Consider the following 18,926-nt stretch of genomic DNA (forward strand, 5'->3'; position numbering starts at 1 on the left):
CTGCAACCTGCAATGGCCCGGCTGAAGGCTTAGAGTCCTTGCTGAGGTAGCTTGTGGATCCAAGTCAGCACTAACCGGGGGTGGGGGGCAGTGGCTTTTGCAGGCTGGAGACTTTGCAATCCTCACCCTGCCATGGCCCAGTGGGTGGCCGGGGGGCGGGAGCGAGAGGCGCAGGCGGAGGAGGGCGGGGAGGGGGCGGCGCCTGGGAAAGGAGGCTCAGCTGGCGGCTGGAGGCGTTTGCTTCGGGAGCGGGTCTCAGCTGGAGCCGCAGGCCGGAGCCTCCTTGTCTCTCCTCTGGCCCAGTGGTGGCGGGGACCCGAGCTGCTGGGGCCCGAGCCCCGCGCCCGCCAGTCATGGTGGGTCACCTGCATCTGCAGGCCATGGGGGACACGCGGGAGCAGAGCCGCGACGGCTTGCTGGACAGTCCTGACTCAGGACTGCCCCCCAGTCCCAGTCCTAGCCCGCCCTTCTACGCCCTGTCGCCGGGCACGCTGGACACCCGTGCCACCACTGAAACTCCAGCGGTAAGACCTGGGGATTCGGCAGTGGGAGGGCCGTGCAGAAGCCAGCATGGTCTTATCCCTTCTGAGGCAGACATGGAGTTGCACTGGGTTCACCAGGACCTGCAGGCTGGGAGTTTCAGAGTGATTTCTGGCAGGCAGGAGTACAGAGTCCCCAAAGTCTACTGACTTACAAGGGCAGCCTGTGGTGGCTATCTGTCCGTAGGTCCCGTCGCTGCTGCCGCCTCCTACCTTGTTGACCTCCCGGGGCTGCTAAATAGGAGACATTTTTGCAACCCGTAGCTGGGGTTGAAAAGCCCTCAAGGGCTTCGTCTTGTGGGTGTAGAAGCGGAATTGTCCCCGAAGCGGGGACTCTAGGAGTTGGACACGCTTTGCTCAGGTTGCTCTGGCGATAGAGCAGAGGGAGCAACTTGAAGAAAGGACTGGCTGAAGGTTATACACGAGCCCTGTGGCATGTCCCCAACCGTGCTGGCTCGATGGCCTCCGTTGGGCGTAAAGACCCTCTCGCCAAGGTGTGCAGGGCGCTGGAAGCATTTGAGACTGTAAACAACATCCGGTCTATGACCTCCAGGCATTGAGCCAATCCAGGGCACAATTTGGTTGTCAGAACTTTTCCTTAAATCTCCCCAGGTGACTCAAGCCTGCAAGGAAGTTTGAAGCCTGTCTTGAACTTTCTGTGTCTCTTTTGGGAGGGTGGGTGGCGAGACCAAGGACTTTAGAAGTTAACATAAGTGAGCGATGCTGTTCTCGTGGGGGGTGGGGGGGACTTGGAGCCTTGATAGGCCAGCACTCCATCAGAAGAGGATCGCCTGGTACCAGTGTGTGTGTGTGTGAAATTCCAGGGAATATTTTGGGGGACAGAAAGAAGGCACCAGGAAGAGGCCACTTTGATTCTGTGTGACCCAGAAGCTGCCTCCTTCTGCTGGGCACTCTGGATACTTACTCCCTTGCCTTCCGGGCTAGCCAGAGGCAGCTGTGAAGAACAGCAAGCCTGGCTCTGCTGCTCTTATTGCTTCCTTTCCTGGCTAAATAGCTGCCAGCTAGGAAGCTATAGTGCCCTGGTCTGTGACTTTGTCTGGGCAGGGAAGCCTGGGGCTATACTGAACACCACCTGCTAGATGGCATTTCCCTCATGCCAGGGATGGCTCTCCCCACTTCTGTGTTGAATCCTCACGGTTCTTTGAATGCTTGCCTGCCTTTGCTCTCCATGTTCTGGAGGAAGTCGAGGCACAGAGATGGTTAGGAAGTTGCCCAAAGCTGCTCAGCAGAACAGACCCAGGGGCCGGGCGATGGTGGCGCATGCCTTTAATCCCAGCACTTGGGAGGCAGAGGCAGGCGGATTTCTGAGTTCGAGGCCAGCCTGGTCTACAGAGTGAGTTCCAGGACAGCCAGGGCTACACAGAGAAACCCTGTCTCGAAAAACCAAAAAAAAAAAAAAAAAAAAAAGAACAGACCCAGGGAACCTAGCTTCGGTGTACATTTAAGTCTGCCCTGCTTCTCACTGTGTAGCGAAGTTAACAGCTTTTTGATTATTTAAACAGAAAAAATGAAATGTGTAGCCGTAGGGTCCAGGTGTTACTCTTCTTCAAGAGAGGAGGTAGTAGCCATGGCAACCTCTCCTCAGGTTTGGGGGCCTAACTGTGGCCCCACCAACCTACCCATCTACCAGTTACTGCCCACTAGTGTCCCCACCTTCTTAAGTTCCTTTCCTTTCTTACTCTGTGATCCAAACATCCTGTTCTCCTCCGAGGCCCCAGCTCTGAGGCCTGGGTGTGTAGGCAGGCTGAAAATTGCCAATTAATTGGTTGGTCTACTATGTGGGAGAAAAGGCTGCCCACATCTTGGGGGAACCAGTTTTAACTGGAAGAAGCTATAGGAAAGTTGTCAGATGTCCCCTGGTGTCCTCACATAGAAGTGCCATACTGGGGAACTACAGTCACCTTCACTGTGTGACAGAACCAGGAGTGAATGCTACCATGTATACAGGCTGACTGCTAGGGACAGTCGGGGAATGCCGCTGCAGAGAACCAAAGCAAACCACGGAGTGGATTTTAGGCGGATGGGGCTGAAATGTGTCTCCATCTAAGAGGATGGCACATGCCAATGTCCTGTGGCAGAGCCTAGAGAAGAGGAGGAGGGGCTCTGGGCCAGGCTCTGCTAGACTAAGCTGAAGCTGAAAACCAATGCTTTGTTTTTGTTTTGTTTTCTTAAATATAGACTTGTGTCTTTCTTTTTTCTTTCTTTTTTTAACAGTACCCTGAGCTCACAGGACGGCCAAATTAGAAGCCTCTTTCAGAGATGTAACTGGAAGGTGCTTGTGTGGGGTGCAAAGTGGCAGTGTGTGTGTGTGGTGTGTTTTGCCCTCCCACGTGGCCTCAGGAGACCAAGATGTATTGGCTGGAATGGGGCCTGCTACCTTCACCCCAAGAATGCTCAGCCGTCCAGGCAGGACTGAGCCGAAAGCAGACTGCCCCTGGCTCTGCCACCCTGGACTTCTGTGCCAGAGGATAAACATTGGGTGGCCCCCAACCCCCATAATTCCATCACACAGCCGTGGTGTGTGGGGCAGACATGGCAGGAAGCCAGGTCCTGCTGGCCGAGAACAGGTCTACGTCAGAAACAGGCTCCCGCCACTTCACAAGCAGTTTGGGCACTGGCCCCACCCCCAGGCACCCCTCCTCATCTAGTTTATGGCCCATGGGGCGACTTCAGGTGGCTTTTGGGATCTGGCCTGGGGCAGCTCTCTGGGTATTTGCTTAGACCACAGTCCCCAGCGTGTGTGGAGGCGGGGCTCATTGTTGAATGACAGGGGGTGACAAGAAGCAGAGTGGGTTAGTCTCTGCCTCCCCAGGTTCTCCTGGTGGATTCATAAGAAAGCCTGACTTCAGTACAGGAAGAGTGTGCTCCTGATGACACCCTGGACTATCAGGAGGGGCTGCTTCCTCCCTTCAGGTGGGTGCAGAGCTGGGCCCTGGTCTGAGCAGAGAGGCAAGGGCGTGGTGGATATGATTTCTTTGGGGGCTTTCTGTTGTGTTTTATAAACAAGAAAAAGGAGCCAAGGATATTTTGGTAGAACGCACTATGGGGAGGTGGGAGGGGTCCCTCTGCGGGCCCAGGCTAAGGCAACCCTTCCCCCTGAGGTACCAGCCACATGATGGTATAGTATAGAATAGAGTTTACTTAGGGCATGGGGAGGGGAGTTGAGAAGGGAGAGAGGGAAGAAGGCCGGCCAGGAACATGTGGAGAAGGGGGTGGGGGGAGAGGGAAGGGGCAGGGAGTCAGAGAGCAAGGACGGGCCAAACAGCCTCTTTTATAGTAAGCCAGGCATACCTGGCTGTTGTCAGGTAACTTTCTATGAGGGCTGGTGCCTGGATGAAGGATGGATGGATGGACAGTGGATAGAAGGACAGATAGATGGAGTGGCTGGTGGCTAGGCAGAGAAGACAAGACTCAGTAGACCCATGGCCAGGGCGAGCTGTCCAGATGGACTCCTGTGGAAGGGAGCCAGTATGTGGGGTGGGTGGAGGAGTCTATTTGCAGAGGGAGTCAGGGAGGCAAGTAGATCTGCCAGGGCCTCCTTCCAGCCGGGCCTGTTTAACCCCAGTGGTGGCTTGGTCTCCAGTGTCTCCAGTGGATTGCCAGCTAGCTGGTCTCCACAGCCTGAGCCCCATGGTTAGCGCGCCTGCTGGGAAGAGCCTCACCTGGAGCTTCAGTGTGAAAAGGGGACACCTGTCCCTTACAGGTGTCTAGGGACCCCACAAGCAGCTACCTTCTGGGGAAAGCACCACAGATGGGACCGATTGGGATGGCTGCCTCTAAAGTGCCACAAACAGGGTGGCTTAGAACAGAGGCCACTCTCTCACGGGTCTGAAGGCCATACAACCAGAATCAAGGCCCGAGTAGGGATTCCCTCTGTGACTGGCGAAGACCATTTCTGGTTTGTAGTGGTAATCCATATGTCCAGTGGCAAATCTGTGCTTTCTTGTGGCATGGTGTGGCTTTTGGTGGGAGCCCTTGGCCGTGGCTTTGGGGTACTTTGTGGCATGCTGGGATACAGTAGCAATATCTACCCCATCTTCATCTGACTCTGATCTTATGTCCCTGTTTTGGTTTTGTTGTTTTTGTTTTGTTTTTCAAGACAGGGTTTCTCTGTATAGCCCAGGCTGTCCTGGCACTCACTCTGTAGATCAGGCTGGCCTCGAACTCAGAAATCTGCCTGCCTCTGCCTCCCAAGTGCTGGAGTTAAAAGCATGCGCCACCACTGCCTGGCTTATGTTCCTGTTTCTAAGGACACTAGTCAAACAGTTAGTGGCGACCTCACACCTATAGAGACCCCATGGCTGTTCCAGCCACAGCATGGGGTCTGGGACTCAGCTATCCTAATGGGGAAAGTCAGTATCACCGGTCTTTCTGGCTTGCTGTGGGGACCCATTGCGGTGGCTTCTCCTTCCAATTGTGCCGCTCTGTGGCCGTTTCCCAGGTTCCTGGCCATTGCCATTAACAGCCCCTGCCTCCTGCAGGGGGGACAGGGATTTGGGCAGTTATGGGCCCTCCTTGCTTCATTTCCTCCTGGGCCAAGGTAGACTTACCCCAAACCTGTCACAAACATATTTGACATGCAGCTAAAGACAGTCAGGGTTTAATTTCAGCACTTAGGAGGGTGTGAGACAGGAGGACAGCTGGGAGTTCCAGGCCAGCCTGGTCTACTAAATAAAAAAACTTTATTTACAACAAAGCAGAAGCTGCCAAGGGTGTCTCTGACCCCTTGCAAAGTCTCCATGTAGCATTGTGCATGGGCATGCAGATGGAGATGGCAGAGGTCCCTCCAGCAGCAGCCAGATAGGTGCTTATTGGTCTAACGATTTCCATGGGCTATGGCGCTGTTTTGGCCCCATGGCTGTACCCGCTTTGTGTCTTGGTTCAGCTAGGCCAGACCACCAGCAGGTGGGGCCCTCTCTGTATGGCACCTCTTTCTCTGCCATAGTGTTATCGCTCCCTGTGGCTTTGGGTTTTCCCAGGGTGCCATGTCACCCCATCTCCAGCCAGCCAGTGGTGTTTACCGTCACTGGGCTGGGCAGTCAGTGGTTCATTATGTTCAGAACCTCAGCCCTTTGTCCTGTTGCTCTGGTCCCCACCTCACCCCTATCTGACCAGGAGTTAGTCAGTTGCCCTGGCCTGCCCATGGCTCTCTGCATTCAGGAAAGGGCAAGGCTGGGGTCAGGGCCAGCTGGGGAGGGTCCATTAGGATTGGTATTAGGATTGGTAGGTGCTCTCAGACCTTTCTTTCCCTCTATCCTGATGTCCCGGAGCTGCAAGGGGGCAATGAAATCCCTGGGAACTGGCCATCCCTCAGCCCCAGTGTGGGTCCCATTGCAGTTGGCACACTTCAGGTCACAGATGCACACTGACGCCCTGCCAGCTGCAGCTGGAGGTCTCAGTTCACCTTACGTGTATTTGTGTACCATATACATGTGCAGTACCCACAGAGACCAGAAGGGAGCATCAGTCCCCCTGGAACTTGGGGTTTGTGAGCCACCACATGGATGCTGGGAACTGAACCTGGGTCCTCTGCAAAAGCAGTAAGTGTTCTTAACCATGGAACCATCCTGCGGCCCCTTGGAGAATCTCTTTAGATTAAAATAGGGCTCCTGAAGCCTGGGTGGCCACCCGGCTGGGATTTTCTGTGCCCTAGAGAGGCCCAATGAGGCAGATGCTATGGTGTGAAGACTCAAGTGTAGACAGAGCCTGGAACTATGTGCCCACCCTGCATGTCACCTGAGTGATAGAGCCTACCCCCATAGTCACTCTGGAACTGTACCCTAACCTCTAGGTGAGTGTGTTGTTTCTTACCTAATTCGGTTGAGCTTTTCCTGTGGGATCTGTAGGACAGCAGGCTCTACAGGCTGGAGGGCAAGACGTTCTCAAAATAACCCTTAGCCAGAGTTTTGACTGCAGAAATCTTCTACAGGGAGTAGCTAGTGGCTGCCACCCAGTGCCCTTGGTATCTAGCCCTGGAATCCTACAGGACATGTCCAGCCACCCTGCCCAAGGCTTTAACCCTATCTCTCAGTGCCTGTAGCCTCCCCATGGGCGGCTGAACTGTTTTTCCAGTGGTGCCCTTGGGAGAGCTGGCTCCCTTCACTTGAATTGGGCTTTGTCTAACTGACTGGCAGAGTCCTACACAACATCCGGCTGGAACAGGGCTGCTGCAGGTTGGTCAAGGCCCAAGAAGCAACCTCAAGAGTGTTGGTTTCTCTTTTTTACCTCTCGGTCTGTCTTGAGGTTCTCATGTAGCCCAGGATGGCCTTGAATTCTGATTCTCCTGATTGCACCTTCTGCCTGCTGGGACTGCAACCCTCCCCCAACCACCTTCCCACCACCCCTCGTTTATGGGGTTCTGGAAGTAGAGGCCTTACACATGGTAGACAAGCATTCTAATACCCGGGCTAAGACATTAAACCCATGAGCCATTTTATTTCATTCCAAGATGAACCAAAGAGGGGCAGCAGGCGTAGGGATATGCATCCAAATGCCTACATCTAAAGCCTTAGTCTGTGTTCACACCCTTTCTCCTCCAAGGCCACAGGGTACATGGTGCTGTGCCCAGGGCACAGTCGCTAACCAGCAGACCTACCTCGTGTATTTGGGGAGAACACCAAGCCGCAAACAACCTTTCTGGTATTATTTTCATGCGCACCTCATTTGGGAGTTTGGTGGCATGGATAAGTGCCGATGTGTCTTGATCCTGAGGCTGCATGGGGTCCCATGGGAGACAGGGGCCACCTGACCCAGGCACTATACATTAATCCCACCTAGGGTGCTGGTTTGTGAAGACAGTCATGCCCCGCCCCCATGGGGTCATGCACAGGCATATGGGTATGCCTGTCTGTCCCCGCCCCGTTCTCAATACTGTGGGTAGTATACAAATAGAGATCCCCTCCCCTCTGCCATTTCTTCTCCTAGGCCACTTCCCTCTTCCAAAATCCCCCAGCCCTGGAGATGAGGTCGAGGCTGCTGCCTGTGTTCTTTGGGGAGAGCATCGAGGTGGACCCAGAACCTGCACATGAAATCCGGTAAGTAGGCCAAGAGTGAGGTGGGTGGGATGCTCTCCTAGCCCGGGGAGCATCTGGCGGACCTGGGTGCAGGGTGTGGGACAGGGCCCACCTAGCTAGAGGGAGGCGTGGTCAAGTCTGGCTGTGCGCAGACAGCCAGCTTGGACCTCAACAACTCTTACCCGCTGGTGCTGCGTCCTCTGCTTGGCATCAAAACCAGAAACCATGGAAGTGGCATTGTTGTCACTGATTGGTCCCTGTGAAGGGGGAACCACCCACCAGGAGGGACTGTGGGGACTTTTATAGGTTTTCTTGTGGCAAAGTTGGGGGCACTCACTCTGTTCTCCCACATGACCTTTGACATCGTTGGCCCCTGAATACTGAAATATGCTCCAACACCATACATCCTCTATGGTCACAATCCGTTGCCACAAAGCCACCACCCAAATAGAACCTATCATCCCAGTCGTATCCTTACTTGTCTTTTCTCCCCAATTTAGGGTCCAGATGTCCATGGTGCTTAGTTAGCATTCTTTAGTCTCCCAGCTGGGATTTTGACCCTTCACCTTTGACCCTTCACGGTCAAGAAGGGGGTTCTGTGTTAGCAACCGAGGGTGGTGGGCAACTCACCCCACCCCCCCTTCATTACTGTCCTCCCCAGCTGCAACTCTGAGGTCACCTATGCCTCAGAGAGATACTTCCGCGACAAGATCTTCTACGTTCCGGTGCCCACGGTCACCGCCTACAGCGAGACCATAGTGGCAGCGCCCAACTGCACGTGGCGGAGCTACCGCAGCCAGCTGACCCTGGAGCCCCGCCCACGGGCCCTGCGCTTCGGAAGCACCGCCATCATCTTCCCCAAACTGGCCCGCAGCTCCTTCCGCACCACGCTGCACTGTAGCCTCGGCCAGCCACGGCACTGGTACTCCTCCAGCCTGCAGCTGCGGCGGTGTGGGGACCCCGCACCCAGTTCTGGTGGCCCCGATGTACTCTGAAGAGCCCAGGATCAGAGCTGGAGCTGAGTGTGGGAGAGGTCCAGGAAAGATGGCCAGGCTACCACCACAGGCTAGGCTGGCTGTGCCCAAGCCCTAGCCTAGCGAATCCCGTGAATGCATCTTTCATTAGCCTTTACGGGCTCTACGGCCTTAAGGGCAGGGCCAAGCATGTCCTGGTGTGCCCTTGAGGCAAAGACAGCCCTGTGTACCACAGGACACAGGGCACTCAGCCATGGTCTGGCTCGCAATCTTAATTCTTGGAGAGGCTCATTTCCAAAACAGGCCATTAAAGAAAATGCGCATCCCAGCCGAGAGCCACAGGTGTGGCAGGCAGAGCTAGCTACCCTGAACTGAGATGGGAAAGGCTGGGGGTGGGGGGTACCAAGAACACATTGTCTGCTGTGCAGGGCACAGCCCTCCAGGGAGGCTCACGTGCCCCACCCACCACCCCCCCCCCCCAAGACGCATTCCCGACTAGCTTAGAACTCTTGAGTCTCAAAGCTCTCTGGCAGGTGCCCAGGGAGGCTTCAAAGCAAAAGACGGGACACTGCCAGTAACTGCCTATGGCCGACTCTGGACTTGAGCCTACGGCAGGGCTACGAATCGCACAAGAAACCGTGTCTGATCTTCTTGGCCTCCCGTTCCTGTTTAGCATGGATCCTACAACTACACCAGTTTCGGCTCTTGCCCACAACCTGGTGCTGTCCCATGATGTCCAGGCTAAAGCGAGTCCCCGAGTCCACTTAGAGGTGAAGACGTCCCTTCACCTCAACTGTCCAGTAGCTGGAAACCTGCCTACTGCCTCCACGGTGGCCCAGAGGGAAGGGACACTCTTTGTGGGGCAACTAGAACCCAAATGACTGATAGATTTCTGCCAATCTATTAGCTTATCCGAGGTGCCCCCTGGTTAAAAAACAGCTTAAGAAATTAGTGAATTACCTTAATAAAATAATACCCGTACAGCCAGGATGCCCTCTGTTTCTGAGATGCCCCTGGGGTGGGGGAGGGAAGCCGGATATATCTGTACCCACCTTTCTTCCCACCCGGCATTAGGATCAGAGGGAGCCTGGTTTCCTTGTTCCTGGGGGACAGGGAGGAACTAGAGATTGATTCTCCATGTATGCCGGCCTCTGGCTCTCACCCCAAGAGCCTCGCGTGTGCTAGGCAAGGGCTATTTCACCTATCTACAGCCACAACTGGCTTCCCACACTGAGGGCTCTTACCTGTTTAAGAATATAGGGTCCCCAGGATGCCAACGACAATGTGCAGAGCTTGGGAAAGCCCTACAAGGAAGAAGTGGAAGGGCCAACCGCAGGGGCTTGTAAAGCACCACACCCCAAGTATATCCCTCAGACAGTCACCTGTCCTGTGGTCATCCAGGGGACCTAGAGATTGGGAGATCCAGTCCCAGCCCTTGGGGGCTTGCCACCTTAAGGTCATGTTCCCAGCTGCCCTGCTCCAGGATGCTTTGTGTTAAATGATCTTTCACCCAGCCTTCCAGTACCAGGCAGGGAAGACCCTATGGTATCCCAGAGTGGCACCTGCCCCAGGGTAGCAAGGCTAACAGTAACCACAAGGTACCAAAGTGCCCTTTTTTGTTATTTTTGAGACAGGGTTTACCATGTAGTCCTGGCTGTCCTGAAATTCATTCCAGGCTGTCCTTGAATTCTGAGATCCATCTACCTCTGCCTCCCAAGTGCTAGGTTTAAAGGCACATGCCACCGTGCCCAGCTTGTGGGTAATACTTCTTTATGCTGCAAAATGTGTGGGAAAAAAAAAAATCTGTAGTACTCATGCCTGTAGTAAACGTGATGAATACCCTTCTCATCGACCAGACTTGTGCCCTGGCCCTCTGGACACCTCGCTGTCTTCCTGGGCAGCAGAGAACCTTAAGTCTCCAGCTTGAGCCTGTTCACTCACCCTGGCGTCAGTCACATCTCCAAAAGGAGTGGGGGGGGGGGGGAGGGGGGAAGAATGCCCAGGAAGGGTGTGGGTTGGGAACTCGAGATCCTGATGGAAGCTACAGCTGGGTCCCCACAGCTCCCTGAAGAATCTGTCCTGACTGAGGTTTTTCTTTTTTTTTTTGTTGGCCATGTTGACTTGACTTGGCATGGTCTCGGATCCCTGGACTATAAGGGACATGTATCCTTCTACACGGGCCGTGCATGGCTTTCCTCCTGTACACCTTGTAAGTTAGCTTTTCCAAAGCTGGGAAAGAGCTGAGGTGTCCGCCCTTACCACAGCTGGTCTATGGACGGCCAAGCTGGTGGAGACACCCCAAACTCTACTGGCTGCTTAAGGGCCTCTTAGCATAATCCTTGCCCTCGAGCCTCACTGACCCACCTTGTAGAGTGTTCTACACTAGGATGGACCTTTCTCTTCACCCTCTTCTTCCTCTTTGTAAGCCCAAACCGCTTCAATTCTAGAAAGGCAGACATGATTTTTCCCACAAATTCCTTATCCCCGCCCTGGCTTTTAAGAGCCCTCTGGCTAGGCCTTCACTCACTTTTCTCACACAGGTTGTGTGTGCCGACCCCCCCACCCCCCAGCCTGTCTTTTGAAGGCCTACCACTTCTAGAAAGTCGCCCTTGACTGCCCTGGTCTGTGTTGTTTCTGAGTGAAACCCAGGGGCCTAGTGCGTATCTGACCAGTGGGCAGAGCTCTCCTTTGGGGAAGGGGTCAGGCTGTATCTGGTTTGATGCAGGATTAGCTCTCTCTGTATTAAGAGACCCAGAGAGAGCATGGATGTTCTTAGAGAAGGGTGGACCCCAGCTGGACTTTGCAGTGTGCCCAGGTGTCTTCCTGGGAGACGAGGGTGAGAGAAGTCACGTGTGCCTTCATTTTAAAGGCGGAGCGAGGACAGGCTGGTTACAGCTAGGGGACAGAAGAAACGTTGCAAAGGCAGAGCTTGTGGTCGTCTCTTCATGGTGTGCGCCTCAGACACAGACAAGGGAGACATGGTTTCATGTCTGACAGGCAGAGATGGGGCTGGAGGAGACAACGGGGTAGCTCACACCGGCTCTAGTCCGGTGGCAGCCAAGGTAAAGGGACACGACACCATGAAATGGTGTGGCAAAGCAAACAGTCGGTCCAGGTGGAGCCGCCTGTATCCAGGATGAGGTCTATACTGCCACCTGGCTGCTGGCTTTTGTATTGCAGTCTGGACGCAGGCTGAGCCCCGCCGCCAGGTACAGGTCTGCCTGGTATTTTCCAGGTTTTTGCGCATGTCCGCTCCAGATAGTCAGACCTCTCTGGCCATGGCTGCTTCATATCACCAGGATGCTCAGTTATAAAACCCCTTTCCTTTATTAGACCCGGCAGCCCCAACTCACCTGCCAGCAGATCCAAGGTGGGTTTCATTCTGGAGACTTGGGACCTTTTGTCATAGCATCCCTGGCTGCCCAGGCTGGGGGCTGAAGATCAGAGCAAGGTAGGCACCTTGGCAGAAAGAGAAGGACTTTGCCAGATGAAGACTGTGGTATGGGCCTGCTCTCTACACTCCTCTCTTAGAATGGCTGGCCTTTGTGGGCACTAAACCTGCAGGGGGTAAGCCAAGTGAGTTCAGCCCATGCCTTTGCAGACCAACTGTCAAACCAGCTCTGGAGCCAGGTGACAGGTTGGGGACAGCAAGCTGGTGTGTCACAAGCTGTGCAGAGGGTATGTATGGCTGGAGAGGCCCCAGGCCGAGGCAGATCAACTGTCTCAGCATGAAGAGTGGAAGCTCTCTCAGCTCTGCTACGAGAGGCAATGTTATGGTTGGTTTAAGTATCACCCTGTCACCAATGGGGTGAGTAGGGAGCCTCACCTGAAGAGCTGCCTCCATGGCTTTGATGTGGGTGGCACCTTCAGGCAGCAGCCAGATAGAAAGGGTTAACCAGGAGGGAGATCACCTTGCCTTTGCTCAGAGTGGCTATACCTCATTGAAGCCACTGCCAACCCCATAGCTGACAGCACAACTAAGCTTCCCTGGTTGACTGGGGACCAGTGGCTCTCTAGAAACCTTCTGGGCCCAGGTACCAGACTGGGACAACTGAGGCACTCTGCCTTGTGGACTCAGTGACTAAATGACTGCAGTGAGAGGCAAGCTGTTCTGGTACAACTCTGGGGCGTTCAGGTCCAAGGGCCACGTAACCTGCTTAGTTCTCAGCATCGTAGGCGGGGCTTGGCTGTTACTATTTTAAAGCTCACTCAAGGGATGATGGAGAGATGGGTTCAGTGGTTTTAAGAGCACCAGATGCTTTTCCTGACAACCCAGGGTTCAGTTCCCAATAGGCATACATGTAGTGCAGATATACATACAGACCAAATATTAATACACATGAACTACAAATAAAACAAGTATTTTTTAAAAGCTTATCCTTAATAAATTCTGACACACATACACACACACACACATTCACTCTTATAAATTCCTGTGAGCAATGGTTCTCGACCTGTGGGTTACAACCATTTAAAGGCTCAAACAACCCTTTCCCAGGGGTGAGGCATATCAGCTATCCTGCCTAGCAGAGATTAAATTACAATTCGTAACAGTAGCAAAATCAGTTATGAAGTAGCAATGAATATCATCTTATGGTGGTGGGGGAAGGGGAGTGTCACCACAACACGAGGAACTGTATTAAAGGGTCACGGAATCAGAAAGGTTGAGAACCACTGCTCTAGAGAACCCTGACTAAAGCAGGCACCAAGGTGGCAGAGTGGCTCTGTTTGAGTTTCTTAGATCAAACCCAAAGAGGTAGGTGTGGTCACTTTGGTCAGGCCCAAGAATACTTAGCACCGACACAATGGGCAGGATAAAACAGTGCACAGCAAGAAGCCAAGAGTCACTCAGGACTCACTGTAGGTATAACTGCTCACAAGCAAGAACACTATGTCATGGGCAGGGACCCCGATGCCTACTACGAGACAGTAATCTTCACCATGTAAATACCGCACACTGTCACCGTGGAAGAGAATGCTTTGTCCCCTTCACCACAAGTGTCAATGACTACACTCCTATTAACAGGTGTGAATGCCCAGAACCTTCTCCATGGGTATGAGCACCTCCACATGGTCACCATATACAGGCACCTGCTGGCTTCCCCACAAATGTGAACACACCCGCCCCGTACGATGACGACCAAGAGTGTGAATAACCAGTGGGTTCCCCACCAGTGTGAACATCCAGACGATACAAGTACCTGGTGGCTTCCTCATATCCCTGAGTACAGGATGCCCTCTGGTTGCATTGTACTTGGGGGTCAATGTTCACAGCCGAGTGCTGACTTTAAGGAACATTCCCCTTGACTCTTGTGGTTACCAGTTGCCTGATGCCCAGTGAGAAGCAGAGTAGAAACTTTTGTAACTTGAGTATAATTTGCTTTTTAATTGGAACAACATGTGTAAATGACAGAATGCCGCCGTGCACAGAGAGCGGCCACAGAATACGCATCAAGTCCATTCTGCCCAAGGAAGGGAGGGGGGAGGGCACAGTGCGGTGAGCTGGAGCCCCTCCCCCCCCAGTCCTGCGTATGGTGGGGCCACCGCCTTGGCTGGCACATGCCTCTGGAACAGTAAGCAGAAACCAAAGCACAGCGGCAGTAACACGGTGGGTCCTTCCTTGCCTTGTGTGAAACGTCTGAATTAACTCATTGAAGGTATCAAAAATATACCCTGTAAGCCAACACCATTTACACCTGCCTTCCCTCCCGTTGCCGCAGCGACAAGCCGGGACCGGTCCAGTTCCTGCAAACATCCGTGCCCCAGGCCCATGCCTGGCCCCTTGTGCACCCACCTGGTCTGATGGGATCCCAGTCTTGTGGGCTGGGTGGCCTTTGGGGACTGCGATGACAGCGTTGGGGCAGGATAAGCTGGGAATGTCTGTCTGTCCAGAGCACTAGCGGGCTGGGGGCAGAGGGAGGGGCAGGGCCGCAAGCTCAGCTTAGACTTTGGTTCCAAATGTGGTAAGGGGCGAGGCAATGGCGTGGAGGTGCCTGGTCATCCTGTGTTGGGTCCCCTCTGCCCCAGATGCACGCGTGCAACTGACACACAATCCTTGTACACCCCTCCTGGCCCGCTGTCCTCCCCTCCTGTCCACTCCCCTCTCAAGCACCAGGTAGACATCCCCTGAGTGTAGGTCACTGCGCAGGGCCAGCCCGGGGCGGGAATCGTAGTTAAGGCTTTAGACAGGCAGGATGCCAGCTCTGGATGGACAGATGAGTGGACGGACAGACGGATGGACGCGCAGGCAGACTCAGGGGCTCCTTCCTCAGTCGGGGGAGTCGGCAGCTGTCTGCTCCATGCTGGGCTGCTTCTGCCTCGTGCAGGGGCCTGGCACCGCTCCCCCCCCAATCTGTGGTCACTCGCTGTCCGAGAGCGTCTCGTACTGTGAACACAGCAGTGGCTTGGGCTCTTCATCCCAGGCGTGGTGGGGACCAGCTAGGGGCCCGCTGCCTGCGGCGAGGCCAGGTGGGGGTGGGGAGGCCATGACACCTGCCTGTAGCCTCATAATCAAAGGGTTGTAGGGGAATGGCGTGGACCCTGTGAGAAAGATGGGAGAGCACTGGAGACGGCTCTGCAAGCCGTGTAGCCACCTCAGGACTCGTCTACCACAAGAAACCAGAACCTGGGCCTCATAGACCAGGACCATTCATTCACCTCTACCTCTGGAGTTCGGACTGGACTGAGGTAACCTTTCTATTTCTCCCAGTGTTCTGTCTCTACTGCTTTCTGCTTTTCTGTCAAAACCCTACAGTGCCTGACAGGCAGGAAAGGATGCCAGGCTCCCTAGTATGACCAGCCATGCCTTGAAGGCCTGGCCATCTGTACAAGGCCCTCTGATAGGCTGCTTCCCTGCTACGTGGGGACCAGGGACCGCCTCCCCTGGGTAGCCTTGGTAATCCTGTCTACATCTCTGGCCCTAGCTGATACTCACCTGCAGATGAGGGCCGATCCTCCCATACACGGTTGGTGAGTGGTGTTCTGCGATTGCAGTCCCCCTCCGAGTGTACTGAGGAGACAGAAGGTGGTCGGTCTCCGGACGCCAGGCCTGGCGCTGGTGACTTGGCTTTTCGGCTGCTGGGTCTGCCAGAAACCTTGGCTTTCCCGCCACCACCTGCAGGGGACAAAGTGGGAAGGGGCTGAGTCAGACAGTGTTGACAGTGGGCCACCCACACCAGCACTGCAGAGGGGCAGTGGGGCTGATTCTGCCTTGGGGAGCCACCTGCCTTCTAGGGCCCCAGGACAGACACCCAGTGCAAGAAACCCTGAGCCAGGAGGCTAAGAAGTCTACCAGATGGCCAGAGCCAGCCCTTGGCGTGCAGAAAGAGAAACGAACATTTACTGTGAGAGAGATTGAATGACTATTCCCTTAGGTGCCCCCACTTGGCTGGATGACAGATATTGCCCAAGACAGCACTCAGCTGTGCTGGACTGAAGGCCTCTGCTGAGAGGGCCAAACCCCGAGGCTGGCCTGACCCTAGAAGGGGACAGCAGAACACTTCTTTGCTTGTGTCTCTGCTAGGAAAGTGCTGATGGGCACTGAAGAGGGGAAGCTGTGCTGCCTGGCCTTCAAGGGTCACGCCCACACTAGACTCTTCCCAGCACCACACATGGTGGGCCTGGCCACTGTCATCCCTGTCCACACAGCAGGGTAGGAAGGGGCGGGAGTGGGGAGTGGTGTGAGCACAGGAAAAGCAGCGGTGCTGGGGGCGAGGGGGGCGCCCTCCGCAACATGGGGGTGTCAGACCAGCTTCGGATTAGCAAACTAGATGTCAAACACGCACAAAAAAAATAAGGTCACAGGCTCCCAAGCTTGAGGGGGAAGGTGAGAGGATTAACGACAACAGGGTAAGGAGGGACACAGCCGGGCGGCGGGCGGGCGGGGGCAGGCCTGCAGACCTGGCGAGGTGAGTGCGTGGTCACTCCGTCCGTCAGCAGTGGTTATGGGCATAGCGGCAGCGGGCAGACTGGCACTGGCATTCAGAGGGTTAAAAGCATTGGCGCCGAGCGGCGGGGGCTCTTCCCATTGGTCATATTTACCCATGAGTGCCTTTCTAATAATGGCCTCTAGCCCCATGTTGGTGCTGGCGTGTTCTTGCACCGCCTGGCTTCTACAGGTCATAAGGCCTGGGAGAGAGACAGACAGACACACAGGGGGGCGGGGGCCGGGGAGCCAGAGGGTTGCGAGAGATAGAATGAGGAGGGAGGAGAGAGAGAGACACAGTGAGCACACATCTGCTGAGCATCGTCCGTCCCCCAGCCCGCCTTTCTGTAGGGTGCTGACGGGGTTCCTGACTGTCCCTGCAGCTCATGGCTGTGTCAGGGAGGGCGTCTGGGGCAGCTAGAGGGTCCCCAGCCCTATTTCTACTCTACACCCCAATCCTAGCTGAGGCTATTTCTTTCATTTTGACTAGAAGTGGATGGCTTAGGAGAAGGCAGGGGAAGGAGGCTGTGCTATCGAGTCAAGCCGGAGCTAGGTGCTGGGGAAAGGGGGACAGAAGTCCAGCCGGGGTCTCCTGGTGGGTAGATTCTAGGAAGGGATGTGGGGAAGGAAGGTGACCAAAGAGGCGAACCCCTACTGTCCCCTTTTCCCCAAGGGGTTAGGGACCTCAGCCTGCCTGATGCCTCTGAGCTAGGCTTGCCTCCCCTGCCCCATCTCTCCCCACAGGAGCCAGAGAAAGGTAGAGAGCTGGGCACAAGGGATGGGGGGGGTCACAGCCATGCAGTTATGTGCGTGCGAGGACAGGGCAGCGCTGGACAGGTGAAGGGCCACTCAAGCCCTGGCTGGCCCCACCACATGACAAGGACAGAGTGGTCAAATCAACAAACTGGCCTCAAGAGATGTTTGCAGCCTGTCTCTGTCTCTGTCTGTCTGTCTGTCTGTCTGTCTGTCTGTCTGTCTCTGTCTCTGTCTCTCTTTTTCATATGAATTGTGCTCTGGGACTTTTTGCAAATGCCAGGGTGAGCAAAGATCTCTTTTCAGTGTTTCAGGATGCTTTCGGAACCTCCTGAGGGCTGGAGCCTGATCAGCAGGCTTGGAACCCCAGCTATTACTGAGGCCAGGACAGAAGCACAGCAAGCTTGAGGCTAGCTTAGTCTACAGATCTGAGTTCAGTCCAATCCAGGCTAGCCTGGGCAGCTGAGGAGACCTTCACTCAGAGGAAGAGGGCTGGCTTGTAGCTCACTACAGGACACTTGTTTGGTGAATGCAAAGGTCTCACTTCAATCCTGAGTACCAACCAAACTGCTCCAAACCCAGACAGAAAAAAGAACAAAACATTGCCAAGCTAAATCAAATCAACCACCCCCCAGGGCTGGTCCTTCAGTGCTAAGCAAGCATTACAAAGAAAAAGCTGAACTTCCCACGGGGTGCGTACATGTACGTACACGTACACGCACACGCACACACACACACAATTCCAACCTCAAGTAAATAAGCCCCACCCACCACACTCCTCCACATCCAGAATAAAGTGGGGGACAGAGGGGCATTTCCTGATTGGAGCACCACTCCTGGGCCTTGTCTCTAGGGGGTTGAACTTGTGACCTGATGGCACCAGGCACAGCCATGACTTTCCTCATTGACCTCTGGCAGGGTATTGAATGTCACTGGCCAGACCTGAAAACTTGTCTTTGAGAACTAACACTTAAGGGAGACGTTTGAGGATGTACACATGTATGTGTGTATACGTGAGACAACTAAGCTAGGTTTTAGCACAAATCACTGTATTACCCCATGCATTTCTACATGTGCATACACTCAGGTGTCCAGAACCTACACCAAGATTTAGAGCATTCTAGAAACATTCATTTTCAACCATGTTACTGTCTTGATCACAGGTTCCTTCTGTCTGAGGCTCAGCAAAGTCCCCAGAATGTTTCTGGGTTTGTGATATTCCCTGCCAGGATCCCACCCCGACTCCCTTTGCAGGTCCTGTGGTCCTCTGAAAATGTCCCCAAGGGTGTATCTGGTCACCTTACTCCCTGAGCCCAATGCTCCACACTCATAAGGAAGGTAGGCAACCCTTGCCTGTTCTTCTGGCTTGGAGTACATGTCCCCACAGCTGCCCCTGTGTTGCAGTCCCAATTCAGGTGTCACTGAGCCTGTTTGTACCCAAGACAGTTGTTTTTCCCAGGGGCCAACGTGATTATAACCATGGGAAACGGATGTTCTAAGTCCCAAGCACCACACCAAAAGCCTGAAATTTCTGCCACAAACTGCACAGGAGTTTGACACATTTCCTTCAAACTACCCATCTGCATGGGATTTAAAAAAAGGCCAGAGCTCTCTGCTGGAACCTCAGCTGGAGACTTTAGTGTGACAGATGTCTGTGGCACCCTGAAGCTCTGCACCCCAAGGCCAATCCCTCAGGTCCACA

General features: G+C 54.4%; 2 protein-coding genes across 17 annotated transcripts in view; one reads left to right on the forward strand and one right to left on the reverse strand.

Annotated features, from left to right (window-relative positions):
* Positions 1-216: 216 nt before the first annotated feature.
* Positions 217-10,377, forward strand: Rflna (refilin A). 2 transcript variants are annotated; one of them, XM_076922939.1, is made up of 3 exons: positions 217-524; positions 7,485-7,594; positions 8,235-10,375. In XM_076922939.1, the coding sequence occupies exons 1-3, from the start codon at positions 354-356 to the stop codon at positions 8,566-8,568; spliced, it is 615 nt and encodes a 204-aa protein (XP_076779054.1). In that variant the 5' UTR covers positions 217-353; the 3' UTR covers positions 8,569-10,375. The 2 variants fall into 2 exon arrangements, with proteins under 2 accessions (XP_076779054.1, XP_076779055.1); XM_076922940.1 differs by lacking the exon at positions 217-524 and adding an exon at positions 2,014-3,473 and having other exon boundaries at positions 8,235-10,377.
* A 3,536-nt stretch (positions 10,378-13,913) lies between these two features.
* The window catches only part of Ncor2 (nuclear receptor corepressor 2), a 160,775-nt gene continuing 155,762 nt past the window's right edge, over positions 13,914-18,926 (reverse strand). For 12 of the 15 annotated variants that reach the window (XM_076922945.1, XM_076922947.1, XM_076922952.1 and 9 more), the window contains 3 exons: positions 16,447-16,674; positions 15,482-15,661; positions 13,914-15,087 (listed from right to left, as the gene is read on the reverse strand). In XM_076922945.1, the coding sequence (XP_076779060.1) occupies positions 14,906-15,087; positions 15,482-15,661; positions 16,447-16,674 (590 nt within the window). In that variant the 3' untranslated portion in view covers positions 13,914-14,905. The remainder of the gene's footprint in view (positions 15,088-15,481; positions 15,662-16,446; positions 16,675-18,926) is intronic. The other 3 variants (XM_076922953.1, XM_076922955.1, XM_076922954.1) reach the window with 2 other exon arrangements.

Source organism: Arvicanthis niloticus, chromosome 24 (assembly GCF_011762505.2).
Source record: "Arvicanthis niloticus isolate mArvNil1 chromosome 24, mArvNil1.pat.X, whole genome shotgun sequence".
In the NCBI taxonomy this organism is placed as follows: domain Eukaryota; kingdom Metazoa; phylum Chordata; class Mammalia; order Rodentia; family Muridae; genus Arvicanthis; species Arvicanthis niloticus.

Coding starts and splice junctions, on each gene's coding strand:
- Rflna (XM_076922939.1), top strand. CDS start 354: ATGGTGGGTCACCTGCATCTGCAGGCCATGGGGGACACGCGGGAGCAG. Junction 525..7,484: donor CCACCACTGAAACTCCAGCG/GTAAGACCTGGG, acceptor TTCTTCTCCTAG/GCCACTTCCCTCTTCCAAAA. Junction 7,595..8,234: donor GAACCTGCACATGAAATCCG/GTAAGTAGGCCA, acceptor TGTCCTCCCCAG/CTGCAACTCTGAGGTCACCT.